A 13,729-nucleotide genomic window follows, 5' to 3' on the forward strand; every position below is an offset into this window, starting at 1 on the left:
ATAATTTTATCCTGAGTTCAATCGCTTCCGTTTCATTTCCTTTAGATCATTCTGGATCCTTTCGATCTTTCAACGTGTATACACACTTTTTTGTTTTCGTAACGTAGACCTTCTCCGTGCATTGATCGGTTCGTAAACATACGTGATACAACGTTGAAGAATCTAGTTGATCTTATTTGCTTTATTAGGTGCGATTACCTTTTCCATGAATGCCTTTTTTCCATTCGTGAAGTAGGCTTTATAGTGAATTGATACGTTCGATGCCTCTCTTTTTTCAATAATTGTTGGAATATATTATATTTTTGAGATGTTGGTCCCCGGTGGCCCTCGGACAATCAGCGTATTAATAATTCATATTATCGTGTGTAGAAATAATAATCGAAGAAAAAAAATTCTAAGCAACATTAATATTGTATTAATTTTGCAAAGTTGGAATAAGCATGCTATATGTACGCTAATTTTCATTATTAGCAGCGTGAAATTAAAGATTATATAAGAAGAAATATAGGTATAATGTAATTTATATTCTGTAAAGAAAGTTTTTGTTTCCGTTTTTATTATCCATATTAATAACTACTGATTAAGGTATGATATAAAAAGTTAATTAGTGTATCAGAAGTGTATCAAAGAAATGAACTGGTATATATAATAATTGTTGAAAATTATTTCGATTTACGTCAAAATTCGATCGGTAATGTTATGTGATTTCTAGTCACGTGTTACTTTTCTCTTGAAACGATATTTATGAGAAATTTCCAATTTCATAAACAGCATAATTGTCTGAGAAATGAAGTCGTTGATTGCAATTTGATGGAAATAATTTCGAGTTAACGAGTATGGGAAAATTCATCTTTTTATATTTATAGTTACATGATGTCGTATGATTTATTAAAGGTTTATGTAAACAATGTTTTCGATGCGGTAAGGTATCATAAACGAACACCATTACAGGATTTTCTGGAATCCATTAAATGCTCGTTAGGGATTGTATTTATACATGGTGTAAATTCTCGTACTTGAACTAGTACAATTAGCATCGACAAACGATTAATAACCTTGTATAAGAATTACTTCCATACCTTGTTATCAATGATTACTAATCATCATTCTTTGTACTCGTATATACTAGTTACATGTATTCAGAAACATGTTCTTAAGAATCTTATAATGGAGCATTAGTTACAAGAAAACAGCATTTTTATTTCCTTATTTTAGAAACAGTACTACATAGTATAAATTTATTATACCTTGATAATCGCTTTATAGACGTTCATTTCTTTAATAAACGCTTGGTGTTATTGAATCGTGTAAAATAAAATGACGGATAATTTATGCATCGATGATAGAAGCAAAAACGCACACAGGTACTTTACATTGCTAATCACTTTAATTATATCAATTGCGCCAGTGCACACGAGTTTGTTCTGCATCTTTTAAAAGTAGGTTGAAACTAAGTATAAATCTGGAAATTTCTTTTATTTTAAACAGTGGATAGATTCGTGATATAATAATTAAATTCCCAAGTTTTATATAATGCAATAAATGCACTTTAAATGCAATATCATGCACTTATTTTATTTTATTTAAGCGACAACATTATTTAGGGGATGATCTAATATTTTAAGCATAAACATTTTCAATTTAATTATGAACTATTAAAAGACATTTTAATGAATTAAATACCAGCGATTGATTCATAAGGAATTATTCTTTTGAAACGTATACGAGTATAATCCTCTGTTCAGTGTTCCATTAACCTTGTGTTTGCGACTAACGGTACTAGGAATTCTATTGGCATGACTTAGAGATTGTAACAACACAAACAAGCAGTAGAAGGTTGTACTCAGCTGCTCGATATCGTTCCTGTCTTTAACCCTTTTGCTCTTACAGAGCAGTGCCTTTTAATCGAAGGGTGATTAAAGACGATTGGAAATACCTCTGGGGACAATGAACCGGGATATATTTCTGATCGTCAAAGCAAGCAGCATATCGTGAAAAGCATAAACATTCGACGAATGTCGGAGGGAACAGATTATTTATTGCGTTAGAATCTTCACTACGTTAGTTTACTATTTCATGTTCGCGTTATCAAAGCATTTTTATATAGTAGTCGTTCATCTTGAAAACGCAGAAGTAATCAAAGTATAGAAATAAGAAAAATTAAAATCAGTAGTGTATTTCAAAAAATTTCAAGTAAAAAATGGAATTATCTTTCTGGACAATTATAATTATACCGTGCCCTATTACATAGATTAGTTTGTCTTTACTGCGCCATTTAATGTGTTAATCAGCACAGAGAGATAATTTTTTCTCTCTTATTAAAATTACGCGTGAAAACAACGTGGCTTGTAGAATGACCTGATAAATTCTTGAAATTTAACATACTTTCTGCTACGTTAGTTCATGTTTTCGGCGATTCTTCAGCTGACCGTTTTATTTCCATTTTTTGCAAACTGATTCAACGAACATATTGTTATGTTGACGTAAAGGCAGGTATAGAATTAGTAAACAGTTGTGGTGGATGACACAGCATATACAAAAATTTCAAGTTTATCTGTGACGTCCCATCGTTTCCTGTACATCAAATTGCTTCTACGTTTCTGGGATTCATTTGCATATCTGATCCGGATATTTTCTAGAAACATCAGTGGCAAAAAAGAAATGATGAGTATGAGAAGTTACATTGCCTTTTTTAAACAATTTTTGCGACAGTTAGATTATAAGTTGGGTATCATTTTTTTGTTTTAATTACTAATTTTGTGTCACCTAAATTATCTCCATGATTTTTAAAGATAGAAAAAAGGTTTATTTACAAAAATTATATGATATCCATGAAATCATAATCTTTTTGTACGCAGATTTTCGGAGATTGATTAACCTTGCGTTGTCTAAACATATGCTATTTTTCTGAAAATAAAAGAGTACATTTTATTACTAAAAAAATAAAATGTTCCTTGAAATCTCTGAAGATTCTTTATCAACAAAAAATTGTATTACCACCATTGTTATGATTCCATGGATACCATATAACTTTTTTAATATTTCTACTAATAATGGAGATAATTAGGAGATCAAAATTAATGACCCAGAATTCAATATCTATCAGATTTCTAAAAAAGGGCACCTCACACTTTAAACAAAAAAAAAAGAAAAAAGTTGTACAAATTGCACCAGCCACAAAATTCACATAATTACACACGTTCTTGATATCGTACGTCAACTGTAGCATGGAAATGTATTCGTTTTATTCCCCTTTTAATTGTGGCGAGTTTTTCCATCGATCTGTAACTGATGCTGAAACGTATAATTGTAGACTGGTTTACCAAGAACATGACACTGTACGATTGATTACCTAGAAATACTTTGTTTACTCCACTTTACGAATACGTTCTTTTTTTTAATCTAAATAAATGATTTTCAATATATGGGTTTTATTTGTGCCTGGAATATTTTGAACAAGAAGAAAAAAAGAAAATTGATAAATTCATGGTTTCACATTCACGTGTAATGCTAATATAATCGACGTAGGTGCTATAAAATGTATAATTCGAAATATTCTATGACACGTATCGAATTAAAACAGCGACACAGTAACCTATTTTTCCACGTTTTACTTTCTATCTGACAATTTTTTCAATTTCGAATTGTAACTCGTTGGAATGCCTCGTTCCAAAAAGACTCAGGTTTAATTATACATAACTAAAACCGAAATTTTTCATTTAAAAGAATAATGGAAAAAGATTTTTTGTTATGATTTACTGCTATTCTTTCTTATTTTATACGAGCAATTTTTATTTGTTTCTTTTTCTATTTTAAGTAGGTATTGCATTATGGAAATTGTATCTTCCTTTTATTTCTTTTTCTGAATTTTGTGCATCATTGACATTTCAATGGGCCATTTTTGTCATTTAACATCCACGAAACTGTTGAAGTTTTCTTACTATGCCATTGGGAGGGTTCGAACGACCGTGACCTTTAATTTTTCAGGACTTCAGGAACGGAATCTCATGAATATTAACGTAACATACTTGGTAGGTACAATACATGGGACACGTTACAATTACAATACACCAATAATTAACTGAAAGGATAATTCATTTAGTTCCCAGCCAAGGTGTTCACGTTGGACGTATGTAAATTTTGAATTACTTTCACTATACGTGCGATCTGTACGATGTCTTCCTCGCCGTCGAAACGATAATTCAAACTTGTGACTCAAATGTGGGTTATAGTTCGATTAGGTTGAAGTTAGAAGTAAGTGGGTCAGGTCTGGGTCAAATCGTGGGTTAGATACACTTAGTTTATTTTATATAATCCCGTCTGGTTTTATCATGTATATATTTTTTTACTTTCACACGTACGGTTTGCATTATGTAATTATTATAAACCATAAATAAGTGTAATACGGTTTTCAGGTAATTAGACTCAAATTTTCTCTTCAGTAGCTAAAACAATCCCGCTTCTACTTAACGAGAAGGTTACAAATTCGAACGGAGGGATGTATAGGTTCTGTTTTACCTTCTTATAAATAAAATAACAAAACGTTTATTCCCGGCGATGAACTCGGTTCACCTCAGCTCCGTCTCGTCTGTTGGGTTCTTTTTTCATTTTTAACAACCAACCGACCAATACGTGATTCGATCCATGAGCAAAAAAGACAGCTGGTAATAATGCAGTTGAAATTTTGAAAACGCGATTCATTTGATTAATGAGCAGAAAACTCGACAGTCGAGATCTTCTCGTTTGTTATAATAAATCATATAAAGAAATGTCAAATTCCGTAGTACATTCGAGTCTTCAGAAAATTCTTTTTACCTGTTAATGTCTAATTTTTTTTCACGACAAAAACTAGTAAAAATTCATTCATTTCTTTCAAACACATTACCTATATTGCGAATATAAATTAAAATTAATTCGAATCTTATAAGAGGAGAAAGAAGATTCCTGTTTGAAAGAATCACCGCATTTAGTTGTTATGGGGGCTCAGATTTTTCCTCTCCATTCGTCCATGCATAAAAGATTGCGATTAGCTTCGTGGTATTTCCGATTTGCATGTCACGACTATTTATACTGCCCGTTATTTTCGTGAGAGCCTTAAAAATGGTGGGTTTAGCTAGGGCCACGTTTCGGACAAAGGCTGAAAGGGTTTTGCCAGATGACGTCAATGGCCGAGATGAAAAAAAGAAATGGACTAGAGATTTCAGAGCCAGTTTCCCTGTGGTTTACCCTTCAACCAGTTCCTTTTGCATAAAAACTGACCACTTAGAGGCGCGGATATACTTTGAACGTGCCTTGCTTGAGAAACATACAGATAGGAGGATAAAATGAAAAATTCCAATTAAATTAGCTTCGTATAATAAATATGAACATTGTTTTTGACAGTATACCCTGTCAACTACGAATAGATATGATCATTTGTTTAAGATGAAAGGTGGTAGGATTGTTTGAAGAATTAGATAATTTAGATAACTGTTGAGTATCAATTGATAATAGCTTTCAGTTTGATTATATTAACCCTTGAACAGCGGAGTCTGGGCCAATCGTGACCCAAACTTACAAAATATATGTAAGGATATTAAGCTAAAGTTAAATTTATAATTTTTAAAAGAACCGTGTAAAATTTAGAAAATGAAAATAACATGAAATACAAAATTAAATTAAAATTGGGGCTCTCTCCATGGTCCACCGTCCAACGGTTAATAGTTACTCAATTATCAATCGTATAAAATACCTTTAAAATAAACAGATTACATGATACAGCGTTTTGTTACCATTTAACTGATAATTTCGCTGCGTTCTAATTGGAAGGAAAATAAATCAGCACCGTAGTTAACAGCTTTCAATTCTATATAGACAGAAACAATTACGTTTGTACTTGATTACTTGAAAAGGAACGGTGATGTCGCGTGTAAATCACGGTGATAGTTCTGTAGTGATGTTTTGACGCGAACCACTTTGTGTAATCGTTCGTAACAGAATTGTGTTCATGTTTCTTATGTGACCCAGTAAGGATGACCTTGCATCAATTACAGCGAAAATTTTCAACACTTTTGCCATAGCTCAGAATGGCATTGATGGTTTGGAATGAAAACGTAGGTCAAATGATATCGAGTTATCGTTTAACAAATGCAAATGGATGAAAAGAACGAAATGGAATTGTACAGAGGTCATTGGGTCTGTTACTTTACTGCGATGGACGTATAATATCGTTTTCCTTGTACCAGACCCATGGATATGCAAATTTTCATTTTTTTTTCTTAGCTAAAGGCGGAAGAAATTATTCGCAATGCAATTGCAAATTCTCACGATCCCGGAAGAATATACGTAAGCAACCATAACCATATAAACTAACTATACAATATGAATTTGAACGATAACATGTAATTAATCAACATCTAATCGTAATTAATGCAAATTTCCTAAGACATTTTCCGCGAAATCTATCTACTATTCAATCGGTTTGTCGTCAATGTTACTATTTTCCATCGTTAGAATTTCAAGGTAAATAAGCAAAATTAGAGTGGTAGGAAAAAGTGGTGATGAAAACGTGACGCTGTCACGTTGTATTAGTTTCATATTTAAATGGGAATAGAAATGTCTCGCATTAATACACGGTAATGTGGTTTATTAACACTTTGACTGCCGCAGTAGAAATAACGACGTATGGTCAGACACAGAATAATACAAGTTAATAAGCAATAATTTTCTTAATTTCAGAACTTGAATTTTATACTTTGAATTACTAACATAATTTCAGTGCTATATAAAATTTTTGTTCTTTAATTATTGATTAATTATCTGCCTAAATTAAATTATTAGCATCGATCATCAATTATCTTCAAGACAGTCAGTGTACTAAAAATATTATGAATTAATTTTTTAATAAATTTCAGTAATATTAATGAACTAACTATTCCTCTTTTTTAACAAATGTATGTATTATAAAATTGTAATAATGATCGATCGATTAAACGTGTGATGAGGCGTGTCGAAGTTTTTTAACTGACAGCTGATAACGTAATAAACTTGTTTGCTTAGCAAAGCACTTAATATAATAAAAAAGAACTTTATATTGTGATACCATTTTGTAATAGGATACTATAGTATTATTTTGTTTTCAGTGATAAGGAGTAATACGTGAGAAAATGATAGGTTTCGTTATACACAAAATAACACTTAATGGATCAGTAATTGCAGAGTATATTTGTATGAATTTTTGTTAATCATACATACCTTTCGATAAAAAATAGCGTGCGTGAGTAGCATTCAATAAGATTCGTGTAATGGGGGAAAAATAGTTTCTTCTTTTGATACGAAAGGAAAGGCTAAAGTGTCGTTTAATTTAGAGATTGTGCAATGCATCAGTCAGCGCAAAAAACTATTCTTATCTATGAAATGACACTTGCCAATTTAACTTATTTCAACTCTCTGTCCTCATTTAAGAATACTAGATATCAAATTCTTTTATTAGATCTATTTGTTATTACATAAAAGAGATAAAATTTGGATCACGAAAGACATACTTATGTGGTTAATATATAATTAATAAGCCATACTATAACTTTAATTTCTTTAAATAGAATCGTGCTATTTCTCATATTTAAATTTTTCTATTGATATCTAGTATAAACAATATAATAATACTGTGATTTAAAATTGAAAAAGGTATATTTTTTTCTCAATTATTAAATTAGATTAAATTCATAATGTCACCAATGGCTCATAAATTCAATGGGTTAATTATAAAAGATAAGGAATTAATGGAAATTACAAATTAGATATATAATAAGAGAACACAAGTTGAAACGAAGCTTGATTATTTTATAATTCCAATAAAAAATAGTGACTCTGATGTGCAGTGAAGATTATCGCAGTGAATGATTACGTGTGACAGTAATTAGTGTATCAGACACAAAATTAATATTCACACAAAAACATTAAATTAGATATTATTTACATAAACGTTGCTTATATCGACGCTCAATACCCTTTTTGTGTTACCTACAACTTGTTGCTAATGACTTTTAATCTTCTGCTCGATATACGATTATTACAGAAGTAAATTGCATAGTAGTTGTTACCTAATATAAATGCATTGAAATGATAATTTATTAACGCGTAAATTATCAAGAGTGTCATCAAAGATATAAATTAATCCTCCGGGTATATATACCAATAGTTTGATAGGATCGTGGTAGTTTGCGAGTGGATCAATATAAATCCATGCTTCCTCGTATCTTCCTTTTTTATTAAATAACGAACGTCTTTGTTTGATAATCTCCTATATTATGTAATTTATTAAAGTATGTATATCAATGATCACACGTACGAGTATACCTTTCATTGAAATATGGCACGTATTCTTTTGTTTGTTTTTTACGAGTTCATAGCCCGAAACTGACCACAACATTCTCCTTCCACGTTAATTTTGTATTTTAATAAACAAAGCATGCTTGATTGGATTTTTCAAATTAACAAAAAGTCAATCAGATTGACAATATTATTAATTTAAATTAATAAATAATGTCGCCATCCAAAAATGAAATATTTATAACTTTGCACTGAAAGATAAATGAAATTTTCAGATACAATTTTTTTTTATTAATCATCTGTTATTACGTATAACGAGTATAAGATTGCACCAAATCTGCGGTCATCAAAGTGTTAATAAATAATGATACAAGGAAAAAGAAATGTGAGCGTCGCGAATTTAATGATCTATCATTGTATGAAATTTCATATTCATTATTTTCATTATCATCTGTCAGTGTATCCTTGTGAATCTTCATTAATATACTATTTACAAAATAGACGCGCACGTTATGTGTTTGCAATTAACGAAACGATTGTGAAATTTTTTTGACACGGTGTTCAAGCTGTGCTTCATAAAAACGACTGTCAAGTATTTGTCCGTCTGGGTGATGGTATTTTGTTCCGGAAATCTTCCATTATAAAGGTGACCAATCCTTGGTATTGAATTTTAGAGTGTTTCTTTAGTTTAGGATCCAATAAAAATGATGGAATTTAATGAACTCGTGTTGAAATTTGAATTTCTGTTCAATATTTAATTAAATAAAATCAAAAAGGATTTTTTGTTAGGAATTTTTAAAATTTGTCATAATTTATAAATAGAGATGCGAGGTGTTTTATTAAAAGTTTTAACGCCTTTTTATTACATTATTTTTTATGATAATCCTTTCACTATTATGAGCGATTATAGTTGCTCGCTATGAAACTATTACTGGGTACTACAGATGAAGTATTACAGTTATATTTCAAAACAGCAAACATGTAATAAAATGTAATTTGCATAAAATGATCCCATGTTTTAGGACGGTAGTATATGTATGACTGCCTTCGTTTCGCAATTGGTATTTAACAATATGTATAGCACTCACGTCATATTCGTTTATCAGGAAGAAAGAATCAAAACAGTTAGAATTACGTGTTTTATACATGAATGACAATAAAAGAGACGTAAGAAAAAGAATCTCTTTCCTTGTAGAGGAATTCGAATGAAATCTTGTCGCCATAATTACATGGTCTAATGATAGCATCAAAGTAATTGATGAGAAAATAACTTCAGAGCATTTAGCAGAAGAAAGCAGACCTACTTAAGAAATTTCTAGGTGTGGTGTAAACTTAGAAACTTAGTGGTTTTGTTTTTCTTTTTATATTGGAATTAAAGTACTAATGTGGAATTTGTTCATCTTCGAATGGCAGAGACTGGTCTATCATGACCCATATTTTCATGACCCTGCGTTATAATTGACCTGTTACCTCATTAAAATTAATTCGTATTTCAAGCTTTTGAATAGGGTAGTATGAAACGATTTCTTACTTACGGATTAATTTTGGTATCCTAGCATAACAGAACATTTTGGCCGATAGTATTCTTTGCTTAACACGTACGCTGTTCACAACTGCTGAAACCAGCACCGAATTCTCAAATTTTATTTCTATAAATTCAAAGACGAATTTCAGTGCAGTTTCGGACGTCTTCGACGACGACCAATCGTGCACTGAACGCAACAGCTCGATTCATTGGAGACGCTTTTTTCTTTCTTTTTCGAAACATTCTGAAATCGTTCACTGATAACCGACAGTTGCCTCTACACTCTAGAAGCTGATAAGGAAGTGGATGGTTCGTTTAGAGTAGTAATAATCTATGTATTAGAACGCTGTGCGGGTGTTTCATTATTCTTCAATCATCAGACTAGTTACTAGACTATTTTATTAATAGCTCGAGTGAAAATACTAATTGATGTTTACGAAATTGCAATTATCTAAATCTACATGTTATATTTTTTTTATACTTGTATGTATTGACTGCAATTAATGTTAAATAATGCAGATATTCTGTACAAACTTTATGGTAGTTTCAATATTTTTAATTACAAATATCAAATTATTGACTTTGATGGTTAATGTCACGCTCTTGAAGACATTGATATATGATACTTCATATCAGCATCATTTGCTTTATTTTCATGCACCAATTATAATTTGAAATTCCATAATTTAGTTCTTGCAATTCTCTGAGTAAGCTTTCTTTTTTCAAGAGCCTCTGATTTTATAAGAAGTGCTTGTCAAGCATCTTCTTTTTTTTCAAGTCGATAAATGGAATTTGCCCATTAAACAGCTTTGTGAATGCCGCTTTTACCTCGAGCCGTTGATACGAAAGATTTATCCGGTTCGAATTTGTGCTAAATCGACTGTTATGTTTTATCAATTGTTTATTGTACGTGTCGTTGATGGATGTTATAACGCATGGACGATAGTATTATAACTGAAAGTGAAAAGCGCATTCGTATCGAATTCAAGAAGACGTGATTTTTAAATTAAACGATATATGAAAATGTCGCGTACCATTAATGTAATCTGTGCTCGAATGTTGTATTACAATTTTTTTAACAAAGAAATCAGTGGAGATTGAATGTAACAATGATAATGTATTAAATGTAAAAAATTGGCAATAGTTAAATTTTAATTAAGATTTAAAATGCAATTTATGAAATTAAAGGCTTCTATAAAAAAAATTAGTTTATAATTAATAAAAATGCCATATTTAGTTCTGTAAAAGTAGTCCCTAAAGACTGGTCATTTATGAGTATTGCAACATAATCTAGTCATTCAAGTCTAAGCATTCATGTGTGTCTCTTATCGTTCAACTGCATTGAACATTCGAGAACTTTCAATCAGGTGAAATTAGTGGAAACTCCTTTTTCTTGATTAAAATGCAAGTCCACCTTTCACGTCATACAATTTCTGGTTCAAGGATGCTGACTAATTTGCTATTACCATATACTTCTGTGATATTTGTAGATATAAATAAATTTGAATTTGATCTAATTTAATATATTTTAATAGAAAATATTTCGTCTATACGAGAATTGTTTTTTTAGAATATTTATTTATTTCTATTTTTATTTAATTTACACTGTATTATTATCATATGCTTAATGGTATATGCAATGTTTATCAAACTTTTCAGTAAACTTTCAGTGTTTATAAAATATTATCAGTCGTAAAAATGGTAGGAAAACAATTTACCCTTATCATTTACAAATTTCTGTGCAGCATAATCAATTGTTATCTTCATTATGCTTCTTTTCCAATTATTCTTCTTCCTTATCACTGTTTGCCTGCGCTTGACTTTGATATTTCTTTATTTCCTCCTTGTCTTTTGACGTTAATTTCGTTCCTGGAAAATATAACGAATATATTTTAAACATAACACGTTAAAAATAGTTAATCCATTGTTTGTGGAGTGTATAATAATAATAATGAATAAACTTTCAGTAATACCTTGAAGACATATTACGCTGTCTAAAGAGCAAATACTTATGCAGTCGCTTTCGTCATTAGATTCCCATTCCTCGATATCTTTACGTGATGATATTTTCCTCAGTTGTCTACGATTCTCATTTTCGTCATCTACCGTTTTTCTTCTCACACTGGATCCACACTTTTTACGATCTTTAATTTGACCTACCATCTGCGTCTGACTGTACAACGACGCTGTCACAGAAATGTTTAATTAGAGCAGATGTAATGAGCAATATCGTAATATGGTATGATTATGCAGAAATGGTTGCAACTTTTACGTAGACACGAGGAAAATTGGTTCGACAGAATGTACAGAAAAAGTTGATTAATTCAATTGCTACCTATAGCTGGCCATTTCGTTCTAGATTCGCTCGAAGCATAATAACATTATATCTTTTTCTTCTACGTTAATTATTGCTTTTGTGAATGATTGAAACTCTACCATTTAATTAAGTACATGTGTGCTCCAATGGATGCCAATGACATAAACATGGCTAACTCACTCACAAAATAAATGAAAAATAATTGAAATAATATATTTTAAGAAATTTCCTTTCTTCACTACTCAGCGTTGAGAATCTTACTTGTAGTTTCAATAATTTTCGGTGCGATATCTATGTCCAAAGAAGTGAGTTGTAGACAAGCAGTATGACGTGGATTATGAAAGTAGTCCCTTATTTCCATCGATGGTTTAATACTTTTCAGCACTAAATCTGCCAGTGGAACCCGTTTGATCAGTTGCACGGCAGGTATCCACGGTGTTTTCTTTTTCTTTTTGTGCTTAGGGTGCCCGACCTTAAATACTACTTCTGCAGCTTCACTTTGCTCGACATCATCGATGCAATCAGTTATAGACTCCCTACGTTTTCGTTTTTTCGCCTTCCTTTTCTCTTTTTCCGATTTACTCTCCTGTTGCCGTTTCCAGTGCCAATATCTTCGACAATCTATACGACGTGACATGTTTTCCGATACTTGCCTGAATATTCAATGGGACGTGTATTTATTTCATGGATGAAATTATTAGGAAACATTGGATAATTTCTATGGATTGTCATATTGATATTTTTAGTTGATTCATTATGTTAAACATGTTGAATTTCTGAGGTGTTTCTTCATGGTTGAAACGAACTGATTACATTTTTCTATGCTTCTGAACTTTGTTTTAAATACAAAGAAATATTCTTATCGTTTGTTATTCATTTAAGACAAATTTCATTGCATATTTTCATTCGTTGTCAACTTCTCTTGATAAGCGGTCATATAGAAATGCCAAAATTTTAAGTCAATTGAAATTCATGAAAATGAAGTTTATATTCTATCGTTCTACGTCAGAAAATTAATACAAGTATTCAGTAGAAGACGAACATAATCTAAATTCTAAGTGAACTTTCAAAAATACATTTAGGTTACGCGTTCCCCCGAACGTGTACCTAAAATGTTCCAAATGAAACATTTTCTAATTCTTGATTAATCTGGTGAATAAATAAAATCAGCAAAATGGTTGAGGGAGCGGAGACGAGAGGAAAATCTGTGTTCGAAATAGATCGAGCGAGGAAACTATTAATGAAAGAGAAACTAAAACAACTAGCAGAATGCGACGAAGTTGTTTCTTCAGAAACTGTGAATGCCATTGGTCGTGTAACTGATGTTGTTCGAGCTGCCGATGATAATGCTCCAAGTAGCGACGAGTTCGATGAGATTCTCGAGGAACAGCACCAGGACTTGAATCGTTTTCTCCATTTACCGAATGACACTTATTCTTTAACTGAAATTAGACCGGAGCTTCCAACTTGCGTGAAATATGGCGTTCGTGCAGGATTGACCCATATTAATTTGCCCAAATTTTCGCCCCTATCGAAAGGTCATCAGGTAAATTGAATTCTGAAAATCTTACGACTGT

General features: G+C 31.3%; 3 protein-coding genes across 17 annotated transcripts in view; 1 reads left to right on the top strand and 2 right to left on the bottom strand.

Annotated features, from left to right (window-relative positions):
• LOC117605562 (scavenger receptor class B member 1) overlaps nt 1-10,039 on the bottom strand; it is a 32,837-nt gene extending 22,798 nt beyond the window's left edge. The window contains exon 1 of one of the 2 annotated variants that reach the window (XM_034327036.2): nt 9,846-10,039. In XM_034327036.2, coding sequence (XP_034182927.1) covers nt 9,846-9,879 — 34 coding nt within the window. In that variant the 5' untranslated portion in view covers nt 9,880-10,039. Of the gene's footprint in view, nt 1-9,841 lie in introns of both variants that reach the window. The other variant, XM_076692047.1, reaches the window with a different exon arrangement.
• LOC117605558 (uncharacterized) overlaps nt 1-13,729 on the top strand; it is a 71,819-nt gene that overhangs the window by 20,265 nt on the left and 37,825 nt on the right. For 12 of the 14 annotated variants that reach the window (XM_034327014.2, XM_034327013.2, XM_034327012.2 and 9 more), the window contains exon 1: nt 12,656-13,698. The exons of 1 other annotated variant lie outside the window; for it this stretch is intronic. In XM_034327014.2, coding sequence (XP_034182905.1) covers nt 13,327-13,698 — 372 coding nt within the window. In that variant the 5' untranslated portion in view covers nt 12,656-13,326. Of the gene's footprint in view, nt 1-12,655; nt 13,699-13,729 lie in introns of those variants that run through there. One more of the 14 variants, XM_034327027.2, reaches the window with a different exon arrangement.
• Nucleotides 11,428-12,789, bottom strand: LOC117605565 (uncharacterized). Its single transcript, XM_034327044.2, has 3 exons — nt 12,414-12,789; nt 11,809-12,021; nt 11,428-11,704 (listed from the first exon to the last, which is right to left on the bottom strand). Exons 1-3 carry the CDS (start codon nt 12,787-12,789, stop codon nt 11,619-11,621), a joined length of 675 nt encoding a protein of 224 aa, XP_034182935.1. The 3' UTR covers nt 11,428-11,618.

The sequence above is a fragment of the Osmia lignaria genome, chromosome 14 (assembly GCF_051020975.1).
Source record: "Osmia lignaria lignaria isolate PbOS001 chromosome 14, iyOsmLign1, whole genome shotgun sequence".
In the NCBI taxonomy this organism is placed as follows: domain Eukaryota; kingdom Metazoa; phylum Arthropoda; class Insecta; order Hymenoptera; family Megachilidae; genus Osmia; species Osmia lignaria.